This window comes from Anguilla anguilla, chromosome 6 (assembly GCF_013347855.1).
Source record: "Anguilla anguilla isolate fAngAng1 chromosome 6, fAngAng1.pri, whole genome shotgun sequence".
Lineage (NCBI taxonomy): Eukaryota > Metazoa > Chordata > Actinopteri > Anguilliformes > Anguillidae > Anguilla > Anguilla anguilla.
The window spans coordinates 53,726,634-53,743,106 of NC_049206.1; the positions used below are offsets into that span (position 1 = coordinate 53,726,634).

The following is a 16,473-nucleotide window of genomic DNA, read 5'->3' on the forward strand; positions in this document are numbered from 1 at the left end:
TGCAAACCTGAATACATTTTACAGTAAAGCTGATGCTGAGTTTAAATATAGACATTTAACTTTTAAATATTTAAAAGTTAATTGTTTCCTGTGCATCTACAACTTACAAGCACAGTACAATAATCAAGGGGTCCTCAGAGGCGGCATAATACAAACACCCCAACCTTTTTCACACAGATCTGAAGACGATCCAATGATAACCCGATGGAAATCTTACTGCTCTGTCGCACGGCCTTTTGAGTAGCACTGTCCTGATAAGCAACGGCAATCTGGCAGGGGAGGTAGAGGTCAAAGACGGAGATATCGGACGCTTTTAAGAGCAGGAGGGGTGCGCCGAGGGGCAGCCCGCCTCGCGGCGCGTCACATGAACACGCGCTGTGGCGAACAGCGAGGGACAAGCGCACGCATCCACATCTCGGCGTTACACCCTCCCCCGAAAAAGCAAAAGGCCGCCGCCAAAATCCATTCAGGCTTCGTCCGGCCGGTTGCCATGAAACGGCAACATGAGCAATCCTTGATCGAAAGTTGACGACACCGAGCGGGAAGGTGTACACAAAGCGCTGAAAAGCACTTAAAATTGTGTGTGTGGGTGGGTGGGTGGGTGGGTAGTGGGGGTGGGGGCTGTTTTGAGCTTGCCTTTGTGCCTCAATGCTCCAAATACGTATAAATAGCCAGCGCTGCCATCAGGGGGGACAATCATGTACGGGCCCTGGAGGAGGGGGGGGGGGGGGGGGTCACAGTATGGTCTGCGGTAAATATTATTGTCCCAGGCCCGAGACTAATATAATAACATATAATTTTGTCCCGCACTCTGATAATAGCAGAACATACATTACGTAGTGGAGTGATGAGGGATTTCAGGTAGTAAACCAGAAGGTTGCAGGTTCAAATCCCAAGTCAAGGACTGTCATCACACGCTTGAGCAAGGCACCTGAACCGCAACAAATACCCAGCTGGGTAAAGTTCACGGGGGGCCCACCTGCGTGAATAGCACGTGCAGAGCAGGCCATGGCATTCACGCCGGATGAGGGGTTCCTGCTAATAAATAATTCACCGTAGCATTCAGACTTAACCTTGTCCCCGCAGAGACGCTTCAGCCGTTAGACAGGAAAAACATACGGGAGATCAGTGGGAATTATTAATGCGGGGGGGAGGGGGGGGGGGGGCTCGGCGAACACTGCGTCAGCAGCTGAAGCAGAGACCAGAAGGGAAGCCTTGGCGCGAGAGCCGGTCTTACGCGATACAGGCGTTTTTTTTTACGTCAACCGCCACTTTGGTGCAGTAGGTTTTAAGTGTTACGCGCATCAGACCGGGGGGGGAGGGGCGGGAAGACGTCGGAAATTTGGCACCTGCGGCGAAACATGAAAGGGAACGTGGGAGTCCAGCTGACGGGGCGGGGGGTTCGGTTTATTGTACGACTCAGAGCACCTTCCTGTCTTCCCCCCCGCGACTCGCGTCAGTGGGTAACGCAGGCATGCGGCGGGAGCTGAGGACCTGGCGACGCTTGGCTCCCGGCCTCCTTTCCATCGCGGCGCCTTCCAGCTTCTCACTGCGATTGCTGAACGTTGCAGCATCTCATCCCAGAGCCTATAACGCGCGCTACCGCTATCTGTGCGTCTGGTTGCATTTTTTGACGAAGGCATCTAGATATTACGGCACACGCAAAATATGTTCCTTTCCGTTTTGTAATTTTCCCCCACGCACCAAAGTGACCAAAATAATGTCTCTGAAGGGAAAAATTACAAAATGGAACACACATTTCAACTGAAAATAATGATCAACCAAGGAAAAAAACTGTTTCATCAGATTGAATTTCTTTTAAAAAATACAGAGTATAAGACACATGGGCCAACAAATTGCCTGTTCACTATAAGACTGGCATTTCAGTGTAGACAAACCCACATATCATACATACAAATGTTTCGCCATTTCCTAGTCCATACAAATATCACATACACACTCATATTCTCAGAAAGGGTAAGGATCTGAAAATTTGACAAGAACAAAATCATGCTCATGGTATTGCTTTGATCTGTACAAAGGAAAATATTCCCAGTCTGTCTTGATGACATAAATCGTGGCCTGTGTAATCAAGACCTTGTGGCATGTTGTCCGATATGTAGGCCCTCTTCCAGGAAGATTTCTTTTCCCTTTCATACACATCAACACACTCTACTCCCAGTTCTGAGCTGGAACCACAGCCAGCGCACAGAAAAAAGAAAAAGGAGAGCGAACGGATAGATTAGTCTGCAGGAAGAGCGCAAGCTCATCAAACTGCTACTAGTCCGCCCGTCGGGCTGTCAAAGGGATGACAGACCGCGCCCGTTCCATCGCAGGAATCGAACCGGCAGAGAGCAGCCATTCCAACGATCTGTGCACGCACCTGCACCGTTACCAGGGGAAACGGAGGGAGCCGGAGCCTGGGATCTGGGTCACACGAGGACAGAGGGGGGGGGGGGGGGGGGGGGGGAGGCGGGAGTAGGCCAGAGGCAAGTCCACACAACGATTCAGTGCCCCGCCAATTTGTGTCAGAACCGTTACCCCAGTAAAGCTGATGGTCCACTCGGCTATTCCCACAGCCTTGCAGGAAACCCACATTTGAGAGAGGTTCACGTACTGTACAACGCTGCTCTGTACAAAAACCTCCTTTTCCGCTCTGCAATCAAATTAAAATCACGTCAAATTAGATCAGCACTGTATTACACTATATTTTATGCACTGAATTTATGTGGCCTGCACAAGCGGCATTAAGACTCATAGAACATGGCATGACACACAAAATGCAGCCACACAATTACAACAACAAAAAAGACTTTCACGAATATTACAGGATACATTCACGGATCTCAGATAAAATACAGAAGAAGGCCTTAAATCGTTTTTCTTAAAAGAATAACGAAGAGTGATTTGTGCAGACCGCGGTCAAATCAAGCCTTTTTTCCAGTTCGTTTCAGAGAACGCATAGCCTCCGAGCCGCATGGCCCCTTGCCACCGACTTCATTGCTTGATGACTAGAGCCCCCTGGTGTACACATGTAGAACTTTCCTTCTTCAGTCTTTTCTTGCTTTCGGTTTCGGGGCTAAAAGAAATACAAAATAATGTATATGTTCATTTAATACACCTGTGTGACTGCAATACAGTTTTGCATGTTTATAAGTGTAATCACACCACGCTTAAGAATTGATTTTATGGGCACACTATAAAAATATAACTATAACTGTTTCTCTTTCATGTCACAGAGGTTTGGCAGTCATTGAACACAGCAAAAAATACACTATACGACCAGAAGTATATTGAAGAGTGGCGGTTGTTACAGCAAAGGGTGGACCTTTGGATGAGATGTTGGATGTCAGGTGTCCACATACTTTTGGCCATGTAGTCCATATACAGTTTCTTTATAAAAAACTATACTTGGTTGAAATTTGAGTTTAAAGTTCAGGACAAAGTTAAACAGTGGTCAGATGAACTCACCGTCTCATTCTCCAGTAATACACTGTGCATGTGCTACATCGTTTTGAACGACACAATGAATGCAGTAATTGTAAAAAGAAACAATAGTCATAAAATGTCATAGGCTTTTACCATTTGGGTTTTCCTGCTTGTAAAACAATTTCAGCAGCTCCACAGCCTCCTCAGACCTGAAGCCCGATATGCACTGAAAGGAAAAATTCCATATTAGATTTCATATTTTACTGCGTTTTAGCTGTGCTGAAGCCATCTGATTATCCGCCTACATGCCTAATGTTTCTAAAGTTATGGATGTGTTCACCCTGAGCACAATATGATTGATGAATCAAGGGAAAATTGTACAAGTCAGCGAGGCACATCATTCCTAAAACACTGTGACAGAAAGACAATATAGACAGCCGTTGAAAAGTCAATGCCTTTTTCCCCAGGTACAAAATGTGTTTGAGCGAGTCAAACAAGAAATGACTCCAGTACTGCTGGGGAAGACTCCTCTCCGTGTAAAGGTGCCCTGTAAAAGCAAACACTCAAGACACGGACAACGCAAAGCACACATTAACTCCTCAGGCTACTCACAATGGCTCTGAACAATTTGCTCAGGCGCAACTACACAGTCGTCTGAAACATACATGCTCGCATGAGCAACCAGGATTTCTAAAATCTGACCACCTGGAGATGGGACGTGTGAACAGTGCAGGAAAGAGGGGCTGTTTTGGGCTCACCGGTCTCCCACATGAACACTCGACAACAGGTAGCTGGTAAAATGTTTAATTAAAAATAAGAGAATTAATGAATGAATGTGCCTACTTTTTGTGTGCTTAACCAATGTGTTTTGTTATGCATAAATATAATTACCCTAATTATCCTGCTGTCACGGACACAAATGTTTGTTCAGTGTAGGCAAAAAAAAAAAAAATTTGTTTTGCCAAGTAATTTTTTAATTAGGTTTTCATGTTTTGGTCCAATCAAATTCTTCATCTCCCAGCCATAGTATCTTCCACATTGTCTGTACACTCAGTGTCTATGGAAAAGCAATAAAATACCGGAGAGGCGAACGCGCCGCCGTACCTTGAATGGCGCTCCAGTGCGCGGCAGCTCGTCTGCCGGAACGTTCAGCACCGACCCGCATCCGCCAAACCGCTCGTTTCGGCACCCGTACACCACCAGGGGGATGTCTGGCTCACAGTTAAGGCTCACAGACTTCGTGCTGACCGATAACCCGATTCTTCCTGTATTCTTTTAAAAGCCCCCATGGTCCCAAAAGAGACACTCGGGAGTGAACTGGACATTGTTATTTTAGCATTGCTAATATTGATGACTGAGACATGCTCGATGTATGCGACACCCAGGACTGCAAGGTGCCTTGTCCTAGCACAGCGTAGGTCATCGTGCAACTCAGCTCTGAAAACCAGTTCCAAAAAACTGTACTTTATTAGATGCCATTGTTATTTTTCTTGAGGTGACCTTTGTGACCTTTCTGATGCTCTTTCCCTCTTTTCAAAGCGATGTACCCAGGGGTTTTGCCGGGTTGTCCAAAGCTGCTGCTTGCCTCTGAAATCTCTGGAAAGGCATCCAAGCACCCCTCTGTTATCAGGCCACTTTCCTGCTATCTAAACAGCATTTCCACAGAGCACACACTGTCTGGCTTTGTCAGCACTGGGATCACAGGAGGTAATTAGGATCTGGCACTGGCCAGAACTGCCGACTTCCTCCTGAAGTCGACAAGGATACCCGAACGCTGCAGGAGGAAGAGGGAAAGAGGACACCGTAAAAGTAAAACCGAATGCCAAGAGAAACAGGGTCAAACAAAAGACACACATTCGAGATGGATGCCAAACAACCACAGGGCTATTATTGGAACAGACGAGTAATGCAGAAGAAAACCTGAACTTCTGGAGGAGTGCACGGGCACTTGGCCATTCGATCTTCAGAACACGATACATAACACAGCTAAAAATCAACAGATCAAACCAAGGAGCTTCACAAAAGGAGAGCACAGCTTTAACCGCCTGATACGCTATCTATGGTACCTCGCTGTTTCCAGTGTACTACAAAACACCTCCACATCTGCCCTGAACCTGGGTTTTAGATATTTATATCCTCTAATAACACCATGAATATCGCAGTGGAGGATTTCTAACTGGTCTAGCGTCTCAAACACAAATGAATATGTCGTAAATACAGTAGCAATGTAGTGCAGCTGCAATTAGCAAATGGGCAACTTCACATTTCAATGGATTTAACGAAGGCAATGAATTACAGCAGAGTTCAGGCAGCTGGTAAAATGTTTAATTAAAAATAAGAGAATTAATTAATGAATACACCAACTTTTTGTAGGCTTAACCAATGTGTTTTGTTATGCATAAATATAATTACCCTAATTATCCTGCTGTCACGAACACAAATGTTTGTTCAATGTAGGCAAAATAATTTTTTTGTTGTTTTGTCATGTAATGTTTTTATTTGGTTTTCATGTTTTGGTCCAATCAAATTCCCAGCCATAGTATCTTCCACATTGTCTGTACACTCAATGTCTATGAAAAAGCAATAAACTATCTGCTCAATCTTAATCAATTAACTAAACTAACTTTCTGTTTTTTTTATTTTTATCATTATTCCCACTTTAAAATGTGACATGTGCTTATGTTTGCCTGCCACCAACAGCCCCATATCTGAACATCTGTGATTATAATTACCATTAATCCAATGCAAATTTGCACAGATTGCAAAACTGCAGTTTACTTGCATGCCACTAATATCTGTAATTGCAATTAAATCTACCAACAGATTCTCTTGTTTTTGGTAGAGGCTAAAATTAATAGTAGGGACTACTGCTTGGCCCATCCTGGTAAGACACTGGTCAAGAGTGTGGATATCCACAATGCCTGGCATGGGATCTACTGGCATGGTAAGGATACCAGCCAGTGCCAGCACTGACTGTGGCTTGCATATAATTACCCATAAGGCTGCACAAGGAGCTTGGGTCTCAAGCAGTGGGTTTGTCTATGTAGTTGCAATTACCTCTAGGCTATCAGGCGCTTGCTGTCTGCCTGCACCAGTTCAGTATTAACAGTATCCCTGCAGTGCAATGACTGTGTGGCTTAGCTACTGGTGTAAGTGGCAGGGAGAACATTGGTGAAGGGAAGAATGAACGGCTGCCTACACACTCTTGGATTAATGGAGGAGGTTGCAGCAACCCTGTACAGAAATACTTCACTTTCTGCCATTCGAAAGGTGCTCTTATCTAGAACACCTGCCAATGCAAACATGAGTGCAAAGATGAAAAACCAAAGAGCAGTAATTCCTCAGAAGGGGAAGGTATAGACCCAAGACAGACAGAAGTGCAGAATTGACTGACAACTTGTGAACAAGCCTACTGAACATTAAATGAAGTGAAATAAGCAAGAACACATTTACCCATTTGAGCATTAAACTACATAGAACGAACAACAGCAAATAACCACAGGCACTGAATCCTAGAGAAAAAGGAAGCTGCACCCAATCAGGCATCAGGGCTTGAGAGGGGCAGGGAGAAGAGCCAAAGCGCAGTCTTGAGCATGTGTAAAAGCTGGTCAGACAAAAGCTCATTCCACCACTGAAGGGACAAAAACGTGACAAGGATGTTTAGGGTCAAAGAGTGAAATTCAAATACACTTAAAAATTTTGAAATGAGGCAAACAAATTGGTTCAAAAAAGTATAGTAGGATACTCAGCAGCCGTAAGGCCCCAGCACACATGATGCAGGGTTCCACTGTCACGTAGAGGACGGTTTCCTTAAACACCTCCTTGGAGTTCCTGTTCTCCTGGTGACACCATTGCAGCACATGGTCCAAAGCAACCATCTCTGCATGCCGGGTGGCCTGGAACACATAAAAAAGAAAATAATAATGGCCTTTCACAGGAATTCCTGTCAGTCAAATTAGCTTTAAATGAAAAATAGGTTTGTTTCTCTTGTTAAATGAGACTCTTGGCTAAACAATAGTCTGAATGTGACAACTCTCTCCAAGACCCTTTTTTGGCATAGCTAAAATCATGTGCATGTGTTTTGTGACATGTCCTGAGTCAATCAACACATAACTATGCATCCACATGTGCAAAAATTAACTATAAACATCAATTAGCAGTTTTATTTCTGATAACTTGTCCAGAACAAATAGTAAAAGATAACTGTCCACAACAAGAGCTGTCAGCTGAAAATTGTTCATCAAAATCACCACATAATACAAATGTAAATGTGTAACATCAATCTCTTTAACATTCAGAAATGAATCTATAATAATTTTACTGGTAGTGCTCTGGAAACAACCACACGTTGACATTCTGTGCACTTGGGAATGTTTTGGATCAAGTGTTGTATTGGTGCAAAAGTTGAGGTCATAAGACTTCCCAAATTATTTTTCTCTCCATAATGACAAGCCAGTTGTTATGGTCTGTATTCCACCGTGGTTTACAGCTAATTGTTTATTGTTCGATTATGGCAAAATAGCAATCGATGAACACACAAGTCACAGGACAGTTTTCAATTAATTTATTGCTAGCTAGCTCCAGTTAATAAAACAGGCGTACACAGCTTGGTCAGGTAGACAAATTAAGATGATCGAGACTGGCCAATGCGGTAGATGTATGATCTATTGATTATTAGAATGATACTTACATTTTTAGTTTCATTCACTTCGTTTCTCCCTCTGCCTAGGACCTCGTTGTTGTACACCATGAGACATCCAACAGGCACTTCGCCGTTCTCTAAAGCTTCTTTAGCCTAGAATAATAGCAAAAGTTTGCTGTAGTTACGAATTACCTAGCCTACTATAGATGCAAAACGTTACAGAAAGAATTAGACGCCGGCATAAAACCTTTAGTAAAGTAAGCAAATAGCTTGAAACCGACCGTGCATTTCTAGGGACCCAAACCAAAACTCTCTTACCATGTCAAAAGCCTTCTGCATCCAGTGTTCGAGCTCTTCTGGAGATGGTTGAAAAGTGTTTCTGTGATCTGCAGGGTTATCATCGGTTTCTGTCCCCATATTAAATTATCTAGCGTTACAACAACTGGTATTAAAATTTCCACTGGTAAATATTCGCTCACGAGATAATACACTGTATCGTATCAGTAAAGTAACTGAGCTCACTTCAATTAAATTATTACCCCGTCCCCGACAGTAACTAAACTTAAATCTTTCAGATGAATGGTTACATGAGTGAACTTTCAAATATTCGGAACGGTTGTCCTGTAGAAAACAAGTGGGGAAGATAAAGAGTACAGGACCGTTCAGGCAGTTCAGACGATCGCAGAATTACAGATCGATCAATCGAAAAGCTCTTTGCATTAAGTCTTGCTAGCTAACGTTAGCTTCCCGTGTAGTTCATATCATGCGCAACTGTGTCAAATGAGAAAAACCTCATAAATATTCTGTATTTTTTATTTTACATTTGACATTTGTTGTAGGTCTGAAATGTTGACGTCCACGTGGAATTTCCTCAAGCGTCATAAAAGGAAATTTGTATTCGCAGGGGCTTTTGTCGGAGGTAGGTGGCTAGTTAGCTATCTTAACTTGCTTCTTAGCTAAGTTAGCTTGATAGTTCGCCCAGCATGTCTGTGTTTGCTAGCTTATTATAGCTTGCTTGTGGTTCAGGGTGCTCTGGTAGCGAGATGCATTGTGCCGTAGCTGTATCATTATTTCTAGTTGACGTTGCGTTAACTAATAGATTAGTAACCCCAGCTGGCCAACTAATCTGACTTCTTCACTTCCATGATAGCATTCGTTGGCTTGAACGTTTCCTGTACCGTAGTGCGGGAATTCGGCTTGCTAAACTGTAAAGTGCTAGCTTGACAGCTGTTGATTTCTAGACAGCTAATGTAATTTCTTAAAATTATTATTATTTTAGAGAATTTCAGCGGGTGTCGTCACGCAGCTGCCTTGTATGTGTAGCTTTCAAGATATGTCTTATAAAATAGCTGTGGCATACTCGTGTGTAAATTACATTAGTATTGTCGTGGGAATTAACCAATAATCCTTAGAGTAACAATCATTATTCGACTCTCATTCCTCAAGGTGTATATCTTTTGGGTAAGTATGCACAGTGGAAAATCAGAGAGATACAAGAACGTGAAGCTGCTGAGTACATCTCTCAAGCAAGACGTCAGTATCACTTCGAAAGTAACCAGAGAACGTGTAACATGACAGGTAAAGGAAACATTTCTGCAAGGGTTTTCCCAACCGTTTTTCAATTAACCAACCAAAATTTCTGCAGGTGAGAGGAAATGTAACATTTGAGGAAGAACTGGTTCTTCACACCATTCATCAAAGAACTGGTATCTGAGCCGTCTTCTGTATTCCGACATGACATTAAAGTTTTTTTATTCCAGTTTTATCAATGCTCCCCACTCTGAAAGAAGCCATCATACAAAATCTGAACTCAGAGAGCCTCACAACACTACTTAAGAACAAGTGAGTCATTTACAAATGAGGAAAAGCTATATTTAATTTGAGTCAAGTGATGGAAATAGATATGCAATGGTTCTTTTTTCCTCACTTGTAGACCAGCCAACAAGTTGGAGATCTGGGAGGACCTAAAGATAATAAGTGAGTGGAAAATATTTTTTCCCCAACCTCACTAATACTTTTTCTGTCTGTTTTTGTGTGATTTATATTTGCAACCTAAACTTCATGGCCTTTCACCAGGTTTCACAAGAAGCATAGTGGCTGTGTACAGCACGTGCATGTTGATAGTTCTCCTCCGTGTCCAACTCAACATAATTGGTGGATACCTGTACTTGGATAACTCCATCGGCAAGAACGGAATGGTACGTCCCCAGTGTATATTATTCAGCTGTGATAGTTGGTCAGAACTGTCCTACTGTACTGTAATGTAGTTTTGTTTAACTGGGTTTTGTTTCTTACAGGCCCCCCAGGCCCCCCCTGATGTCCAGCAGCAGTACCTCTCCAGCATCCAGCATCTATTGGGGGACGGTGAGTGACCTACCAGAGCAGTGGTGCCCAATCATGGGCCGTGTAAAGTGGAAATATGCAGGTTTTCTTTCCAACCAATCGCAACACCTGCTGATTTAGCTAATTAACGTCAACCAGAGAGGACAGAACTAAATAGAAAAAGCAGCAGGTGAAGTGATATGTTGGAATGGTCTTGCATGGTCTTGGCCCTCCATGGCACATGATAGGGCATCACTGTACTAGAGGCTGAACTAGAATGACTATGACTAGGAACCTGGGAAATTTCAATCTCATTTTCATTTGCACTAGATGCTACAGTATGTCACCTCACTCAGAACAATAGGGACTTTTGTTTGTTTTGTTTTTATATACTTGGCTCATCTTTTTTACCCTGTGCTCTCTGTTCTCTGTAGGGTTACATGAACTCATGACTGTGGTGAAACAGGCCGTGCGTGAGGTCTTGGGCGGGTGAGTCCCGCTCTTGATAACCTGAGATAGAAGCTGGTCCAGAACCCAGCATCCCCACTCAGGTATCTAATGTGGAATGGGATGCAGCTGCCTGTCTGTAGGTAACACAGTGTGTCTTTGGTCTTTGAATCCACAGGGTCTCCTTGAAACACAGCCTGTCCCTGCAGGAGCTGGAACTGCACCTGGACCAGGTCCGAGCGCACGTGGAAGAGGGCTGCATGGCCTCCCCCCGAAAACCTCTGTCCTGTTACATGATGCCGGACGAGGAGAGCACGCTGGCCGCCCAGGTACCTGCACACGGCCTGTTTTGCGGGAAAGCCTCCCAGTCACCTGTAGCCCATAATGTCCTTACATTCACAGTTCTGATCTTTCATCTCTTGTATGCAGCTGGAGGTGATGAACATTCATTTTAATGTGCTTGAACATTACTCCCTTAGTGATGTCATGTCCGAGCATCCTTTGCAGTAGACTGCTCATTAACTGTAATTCATTTGGCAATCCCTCGTTTAGTGATGTCATATTCTCATGTGTGTGCTCCTGATCTTTAAACTCCTGAACGTGGTTCTGGATGATTAACGATGGCTATAATGATCAGGAGCATCCCTCATCCTGTAGTTTTGTAATCCCCGAGAGCTGATCGAATGTATTGTTTACGGACAGGCCTGCGGTCTGACGGAGAACGACGTCGCCACCATAAAGCTGCTGAACGAGACCAGAGACATGCTGGAAAGGTGAGTCAGACATTTCAGCTGCCAAGCTCCTTCGGGGTTCTGAGTGCATTCGCAGCCCGGAAAAGAGTGATGAAAGCAGCACTTTCTGTCGGGTGTCCGGCTGAGTGCTTTTATGTGCTGTTACAAGAAACGCTATAATGGCAGCGTTCCTGGTCGAACACACGTCCGCTAACAAGCGTGTTCCTTCGGTTCCCAGCCCGGACTTCCACACCGTTCTCAGCACCTGCCTGAGCAGAGGATTCAGCCGTTTCCTGGACAACATGGCCGAGTTCTTTCGCCCCCAGCAGGGGGACGCTGCCCACAGCAACGCACCTGATAGGTCAGAGATTCTGTCCGTCGTATTTCTCATAAAGCGCAGTACGGGAGCCTGTCAGTAAATTTTTGGACCATTCAGCACTTAGGATTGTTTGTTGTTGTCTGCAGTGTTTATGTGACGTGCCTAAAGGTTGTCATAATAAGTAGTGAAGTTCGACAATGTAGTCATTGAATATTAAGGCTGTTGTATCAAGTTGCGACTTGTTCATTGAGACATTGTTTGTTACAGATGGATAATCAAGAATTAACTGGTTGTCACATTTTGAAAATCAATATATTCTATTAATTTATGATGTTTTTCTCTGTTGCAGTTTAAGTCACGTTAGTCTCCCGCTTGCCAAAATTATCCCCATTGTCAATGGACAGATCCACTCGATATGCAGTGAAGTACCAAGTCACTTTGTTCAGGTAAGACTCCCTGTGTTATAGATGCCTAAAGCTGTCGGAACAATGAGTGTTTGATTTCTAAGGATATGCATCGTGTGCTTGACCGCGCAGGACCTGCTGATGATTGAACAGCTGAAGGACTTTTCCGCGAACGTGTACGAGGCGTTCAGCGCGCCGAACGAAAGGCAGAAATGAGGACCGGGCCCCTGATCGACCGCACGCGGACCGCGCCCGACCGCACGCTGACCGCTCGGAAAACGGGCCCGTCCGCGACATTCCCGACGGACCTCCTCATCGCGGGGCGTTCCGAGTAACCCGGCATGACCCCTCTGTGCTTCACGCATTCAGCGCGCGGGGGGCGGGGGGGGGGGGGCAACACAAATGACCTGCTTCGGGGGGACATCCAAGAAAAAAAGCCCGCTGGAGCCTATGGCCTTCACCTTAGAAATGGTTGAAGTTACCATGTTCCGCTCTTGGATGGAGTCCCTCTGAATTGCTGACATCACCAGTGGGTCGAGACCTTCAATCTCAAGGCACTCTGAATACCAAGAACCCCTCTGCCCTATTTTGTGTCTTTTTTCATTATTATTATTTCGGAACCAGGACATTCTTGAAATGTGAAGCCACCCTTCCTGAAGTTAACCCTCACATAATGGCTAGCTCTGATGTATCGGTTGTTCGTGCACGCAGATGCCAGGAAGCATTTTCCCTATTCTTCCGTTGCCGGTGTACACACACATACACTACAGCGTCCAGCGCAGTGGTTCAGGTGTTGAGTCTGCCGTGGTGCTAGGTTGCAGTGGCGCCATTTGGTTTAATTTACACATCATGACAAATTGTTAATATTCCATGTTGATCTTTGACACTTTAAGCTCAGCTAGTCAACCTAGGATCACTGGTACAACCTCGTCCACAATGATGTAAGTATATTGGATGTAAATTGTAAACTGGTATTGAGCATTGTATAGAACATCTATCTTTTTCGTACAGCCTTTTGACTTTTCCTCAATATTAGCCTAACTAGACATCAGATGTGCTGTATCTACCAGTCAGAGATGGAGTGTATCGTCAAAGAATAAAAAAGCATGATGGCCCTTGCTAATGATTTCCCTTTATTTCAGGATGAGCTCAGCTGGCTAGTTTTTTCTGTTTTTCCCCCTGAATTTCTTACTGTGGCTGTCATGTAAGAGGTTTCTTGTAGCAGTCAAATCTGTTAGCTTTCTTTGAGCCGCTCTATTACAAATTCCTTCAAGCACTCAGTTTGAGCTTTTTTTTTTTTAAACAAAAAAGTACATTTTAGCATAATGTGATGTAACAAATAAATAAAACCCGAGAATATTAATTCAATTTCTGAAGTATGAATACATGTTTCAGAGAAATAGCAGGAATGAAATATGAAAAATAAGCTACAACAGATTAGCAGCTGTTGTTGTTTTAAAATGTGTCACTTTTCTTTAGCTTTCCTGGTGATTTTCTTTAATTGGTATAGGAATTTTGCAGCTGCTTGTTTTCTTGTTATTTGACACAATTAACACACCTTCAAAAAGAATGCCTTCAGAAGAATAATTCTGTTGCTTTTAACTTTTCATGTTACCTTTTCACTCATGACTTCAGTGTTAATTTATTATCAAGCATCTGAAGGTGGAGGGGGTGGTTCTTATTCATTAAATGGAGCTTAGTATCACCACAGAAAGAATGTCAAAAAATGCGTATGATATTTCACCGATTATTGTTTGTAATTGGTGCCTGTAGCGAATAAATGTTCCATATAAATCATGTCTTGTTTTCCTTCAACAATCTTGTGATCAAAACGAATCCCTTATTTGTCAACTGTAAATAAGCAATTGAACACATCTGACTAATCAGAAGCACCTGTGAAGTCATTTGAATGATACATGAACCATATATGAGTGAAGCAGTAATGTGAACATGTACAGATTCACACACACGCAAGTCACATACTAAGTAATTATTGCTTTGTTGTGGTTTTCCTATTTGTTAACACGCCACAAGGCGATTCGCTGACCTTTCTCATTTATCAACGTGTGTTGCTCAACAATGTGAAACCGCTTCTGAATGTCAGAGTATTGTGAAAGTGGCACCAGCATGGCATTTTAATATTTGACTCATAATGGAATTACATGATGCAATTGGAATTGCATTGTCAAAAAAAGAACATTGTATTTAGGGCTAAAAACCTCTCAGTTTTTTTTTCATTTTACTTGACACATATCACAACAGATATAAATGGCAACCAAAAATGCAAAATATAATAGCAAAGCAGCCCGAAAAAAGTTGCTAGGTTTTGTTAAGCAAATTTATATTAAATAATCAATATAATGCTCTCAAAATCCTGAAGATCCTCTCAACGACTTCACCTTCAGAAGAAGCATATCACCTTGCACAAACAGGTGATATATAATAGAGGACCAGTAGACTACATAGACAATGTAAACTCCTTATTTTCAATTTCACTGAATCCATAAAGTAGTTATTTAGAAAAACAGCAGGTGGCAGTATATCACATACATAGAACAGCTGAGGCTGTAGTACACAGAGAATTTCATGATTCATCACTGCAAACCCATAAATATTTTAAGACTCAAAAGAATCCTAATTTTTTATCATGTACAGGCTTTATTCAATCTACTCACTTTTAGGCAATGCCTGAAATAGTCAAAATAAGTCAGAATCTTATTAATATGAAATGGACAATTGCATTTGTAAATTATGTCTGATTTAGGTTAGATTTATACGCTTTTTCAACGCACAACTAGTGTTCAATGAAACCCTTGAAACTCTCTGCATAAAAACAAGTGATAAACTCAGTGTGGTATAAGTTTAACCTGTTGGGTCTTTCTCATCAGGAAACAACCACATGGTTATAATTAATTATTATTGTGTGGGTCAAAGGCTTCTTTCTACATCTCAATCTAGCACGAAGTTCATAGCAGCTGAAGTCTATAAGATGGCACAAGGAAGCACATGATTTGCTGATTAACTTGCACAAGGTTCAGCTAAACCTCTGACCTTCAGTTTTTCACATTCCACTTTAACACAGTTCACCCGGGGCAAATGTAAAATTATACCTATGAACCTTCAGTATGATGTAATTGGATATCTAAAATAACTGTGTGTGTGTGTGCCAGAGAGAGAGAGAGAGAGAGAGAGAGAGAGAGATCTGACATGATGGTGATAAAGCTATTGTTTTCCATTACCTGGAATATTCTGAAAATGCTTATCACAAGATTGTCATGCATCACATTACACATTAGATATACATTTTAGGTTCTCTTACAGAATGGTATTTTGAGTCAATGACATTTCTGTTTGTATGGGTGTGTGTGTGTGCGCGTGTGTGTGTGATAAAACATGTGTACTTGCCCAGTGTTCTCTTTCCCGGTCCTTGGGATACGGCACAGAGACTTCCTTACTACATAGGAGCTATTTCCCTTTCCTGTATGGTTAGTTTTTTCCACAACATAACACCCAATCACCTGCCTTCTCTGGAAAGTACCAAGCACCACCTTAGCTGGCATATTTCCTGCTTCCTGGACCTCACCTGGACGTGCTCTATCTGTACTTCTCACAGTCCTTTTGCTGTCCTCCCTCTACCCTAAATCACATAGATTTGTTCATTAAACCCAAATGTAATGCTTCATAAACCCACAAAGCTGGTAACACTCGACTTCCTGGTCTCACCAACATTGTTCTACTCTATTTTCTTGCCAAATCCTCATCTTTTTACGATCGTTCGATAAATTTGATTTGTTCTTTGATGTCCCTCTCTTAAACCCCAAAAATATCAGTGTTACTCTCACTGGCCAGAATTGATGAGAGAATCGATCTTATCTGCAGTGACAGAATGTTTCTGCAAGTAAAAACACATTATCCACAGCTGCTGGTCCAGACCCTTTATATTGAAGGTTGGGTTGTCAGTAAATACAATATTAAGATATTTTTAAATTATTTGATAAGAACGTATTATTTTGTTTAGGTCCATCCACTCTCTTGGTCCCTATAGCCAGTGTCTTTGCGCTCGACAAAAATATTTAAAGTGTATTAATATATTTTAACACTTCAGTCCTGTGGTCCATGTCACCTAGAGTAGTGTGGAAACACAACATAATGCTTAAATAGGTTAAAAATTACACTGGT

The 16,473-nt window shown here is 42.8% G+C and overlaps 2 protein-coding genes across 2 annotated transcripts; one reads left to right on the forward strand and one right to left on the reverse strand.

The window, feature by feature from the left end:
- Positions 1 to 1,792: 1,792 nt before the first annotated feature.
- On the reverse strand, positions 1,793 to 8,686 carry adat2 (adenosine deaminase tRNA specific 2). The gene is made up of 6 exons (XM_035422815.1): positions 8,390 to 8,686; positions 8,120 to 8,224; positions 7,175 to 7,325; positions 4,534 to 4,640; positions 3,583 to 3,655; positions 1,793 to 3,079 (listed from the first exon to the last, which is right to left on the reverse strand). Exons 1-6 carry the CDS (start codon positions 8,486 to 8,488, stop codon positions 3,051 to 3,053), a joined length of 564 nt encoding a protein of 187 aa, XP_035278706.1. The 5' UTR covers positions 8,489 to 8,686; the 3' UTR covers positions 1,793 to 3,050.
- Positions 8,687 to 8,782: 96 nt separating this feature from the next.
- On the forward strand, positions 8,783 to 14,091 carry pex3 (peroxisomal biogenesis factor 3). Its single transcript, XM_035422813.1, has 12 exons — positions 8,783 to 8,990; positions 9,518 to 9,649; positions 9,832 to 9,913; positions 10,005 to 10,048; positions 10,148 to 10,269; positions 10,369 to 10,435; positions 10,828 to 10,882; positions 11,019 to 11,169; positions 11,543 to 11,613; positions 11,810 to 11,932; positions 12,240 to 12,336; positions 12,427 to 14,091. The coding sequence occupies exons 1-12, from the start codon at positions 8,918 to 8,920 to the stop codon at positions 12,508 to 12,510; spliced, it is 1,101 nt and encodes a 366-aa protein (XP_035278704.1). The 5' UTR covers positions 8,783 to 8,917; the 3' UTR covers positions 12,511 to 14,091.
- The last annotated feature ends 2,382 nt before the right edge of the window (positions 14,092 to 16,473 follow it).

Coding starts and splice junctions, on each gene's coding strand:
- adat2 (XM_035422815.1), bottom strand. CDS start 8,488: ATGGGGACAGAAACCGATGATAACCCTGCAGATCACAGAAACACTTTT. Junction 8,225..8,389: donor TGCAGAAGGCTTTTGACATG/GTAAGAGAGTTT, acceptor CTATTATTCTAG/GCTAAAGAAGCTTTAGAGAA. Junction 4,641..7,174: donor TGGGGCCTTACGGCTGCTGA/GTATCCTACTAT, acceptor ACTGTGAGCCAG/ACATCCCCCTGGTGGTGTAC.
- pex3 (XM_035422813.1), top strand. CDS start 8,918: ATGTTGACGTCCACGTGGAATTTCCTCAAGCGTCATAAAAGGAAATTT. Junction 8,991..9,517: donor CGCAGGGGCTTTTGTCGGAG/GTAGGTGGCTAG, acceptor TCATTCCTCAAG/GTGTATATCTTTTGGGTAAG. Junction 9,650..9,831: donor GAGAACGTGTAACATGACAG/GTAAAGGAAACA, acceptor TTTTTATTCCAG/TTTTATCAATGCTCCCCACT.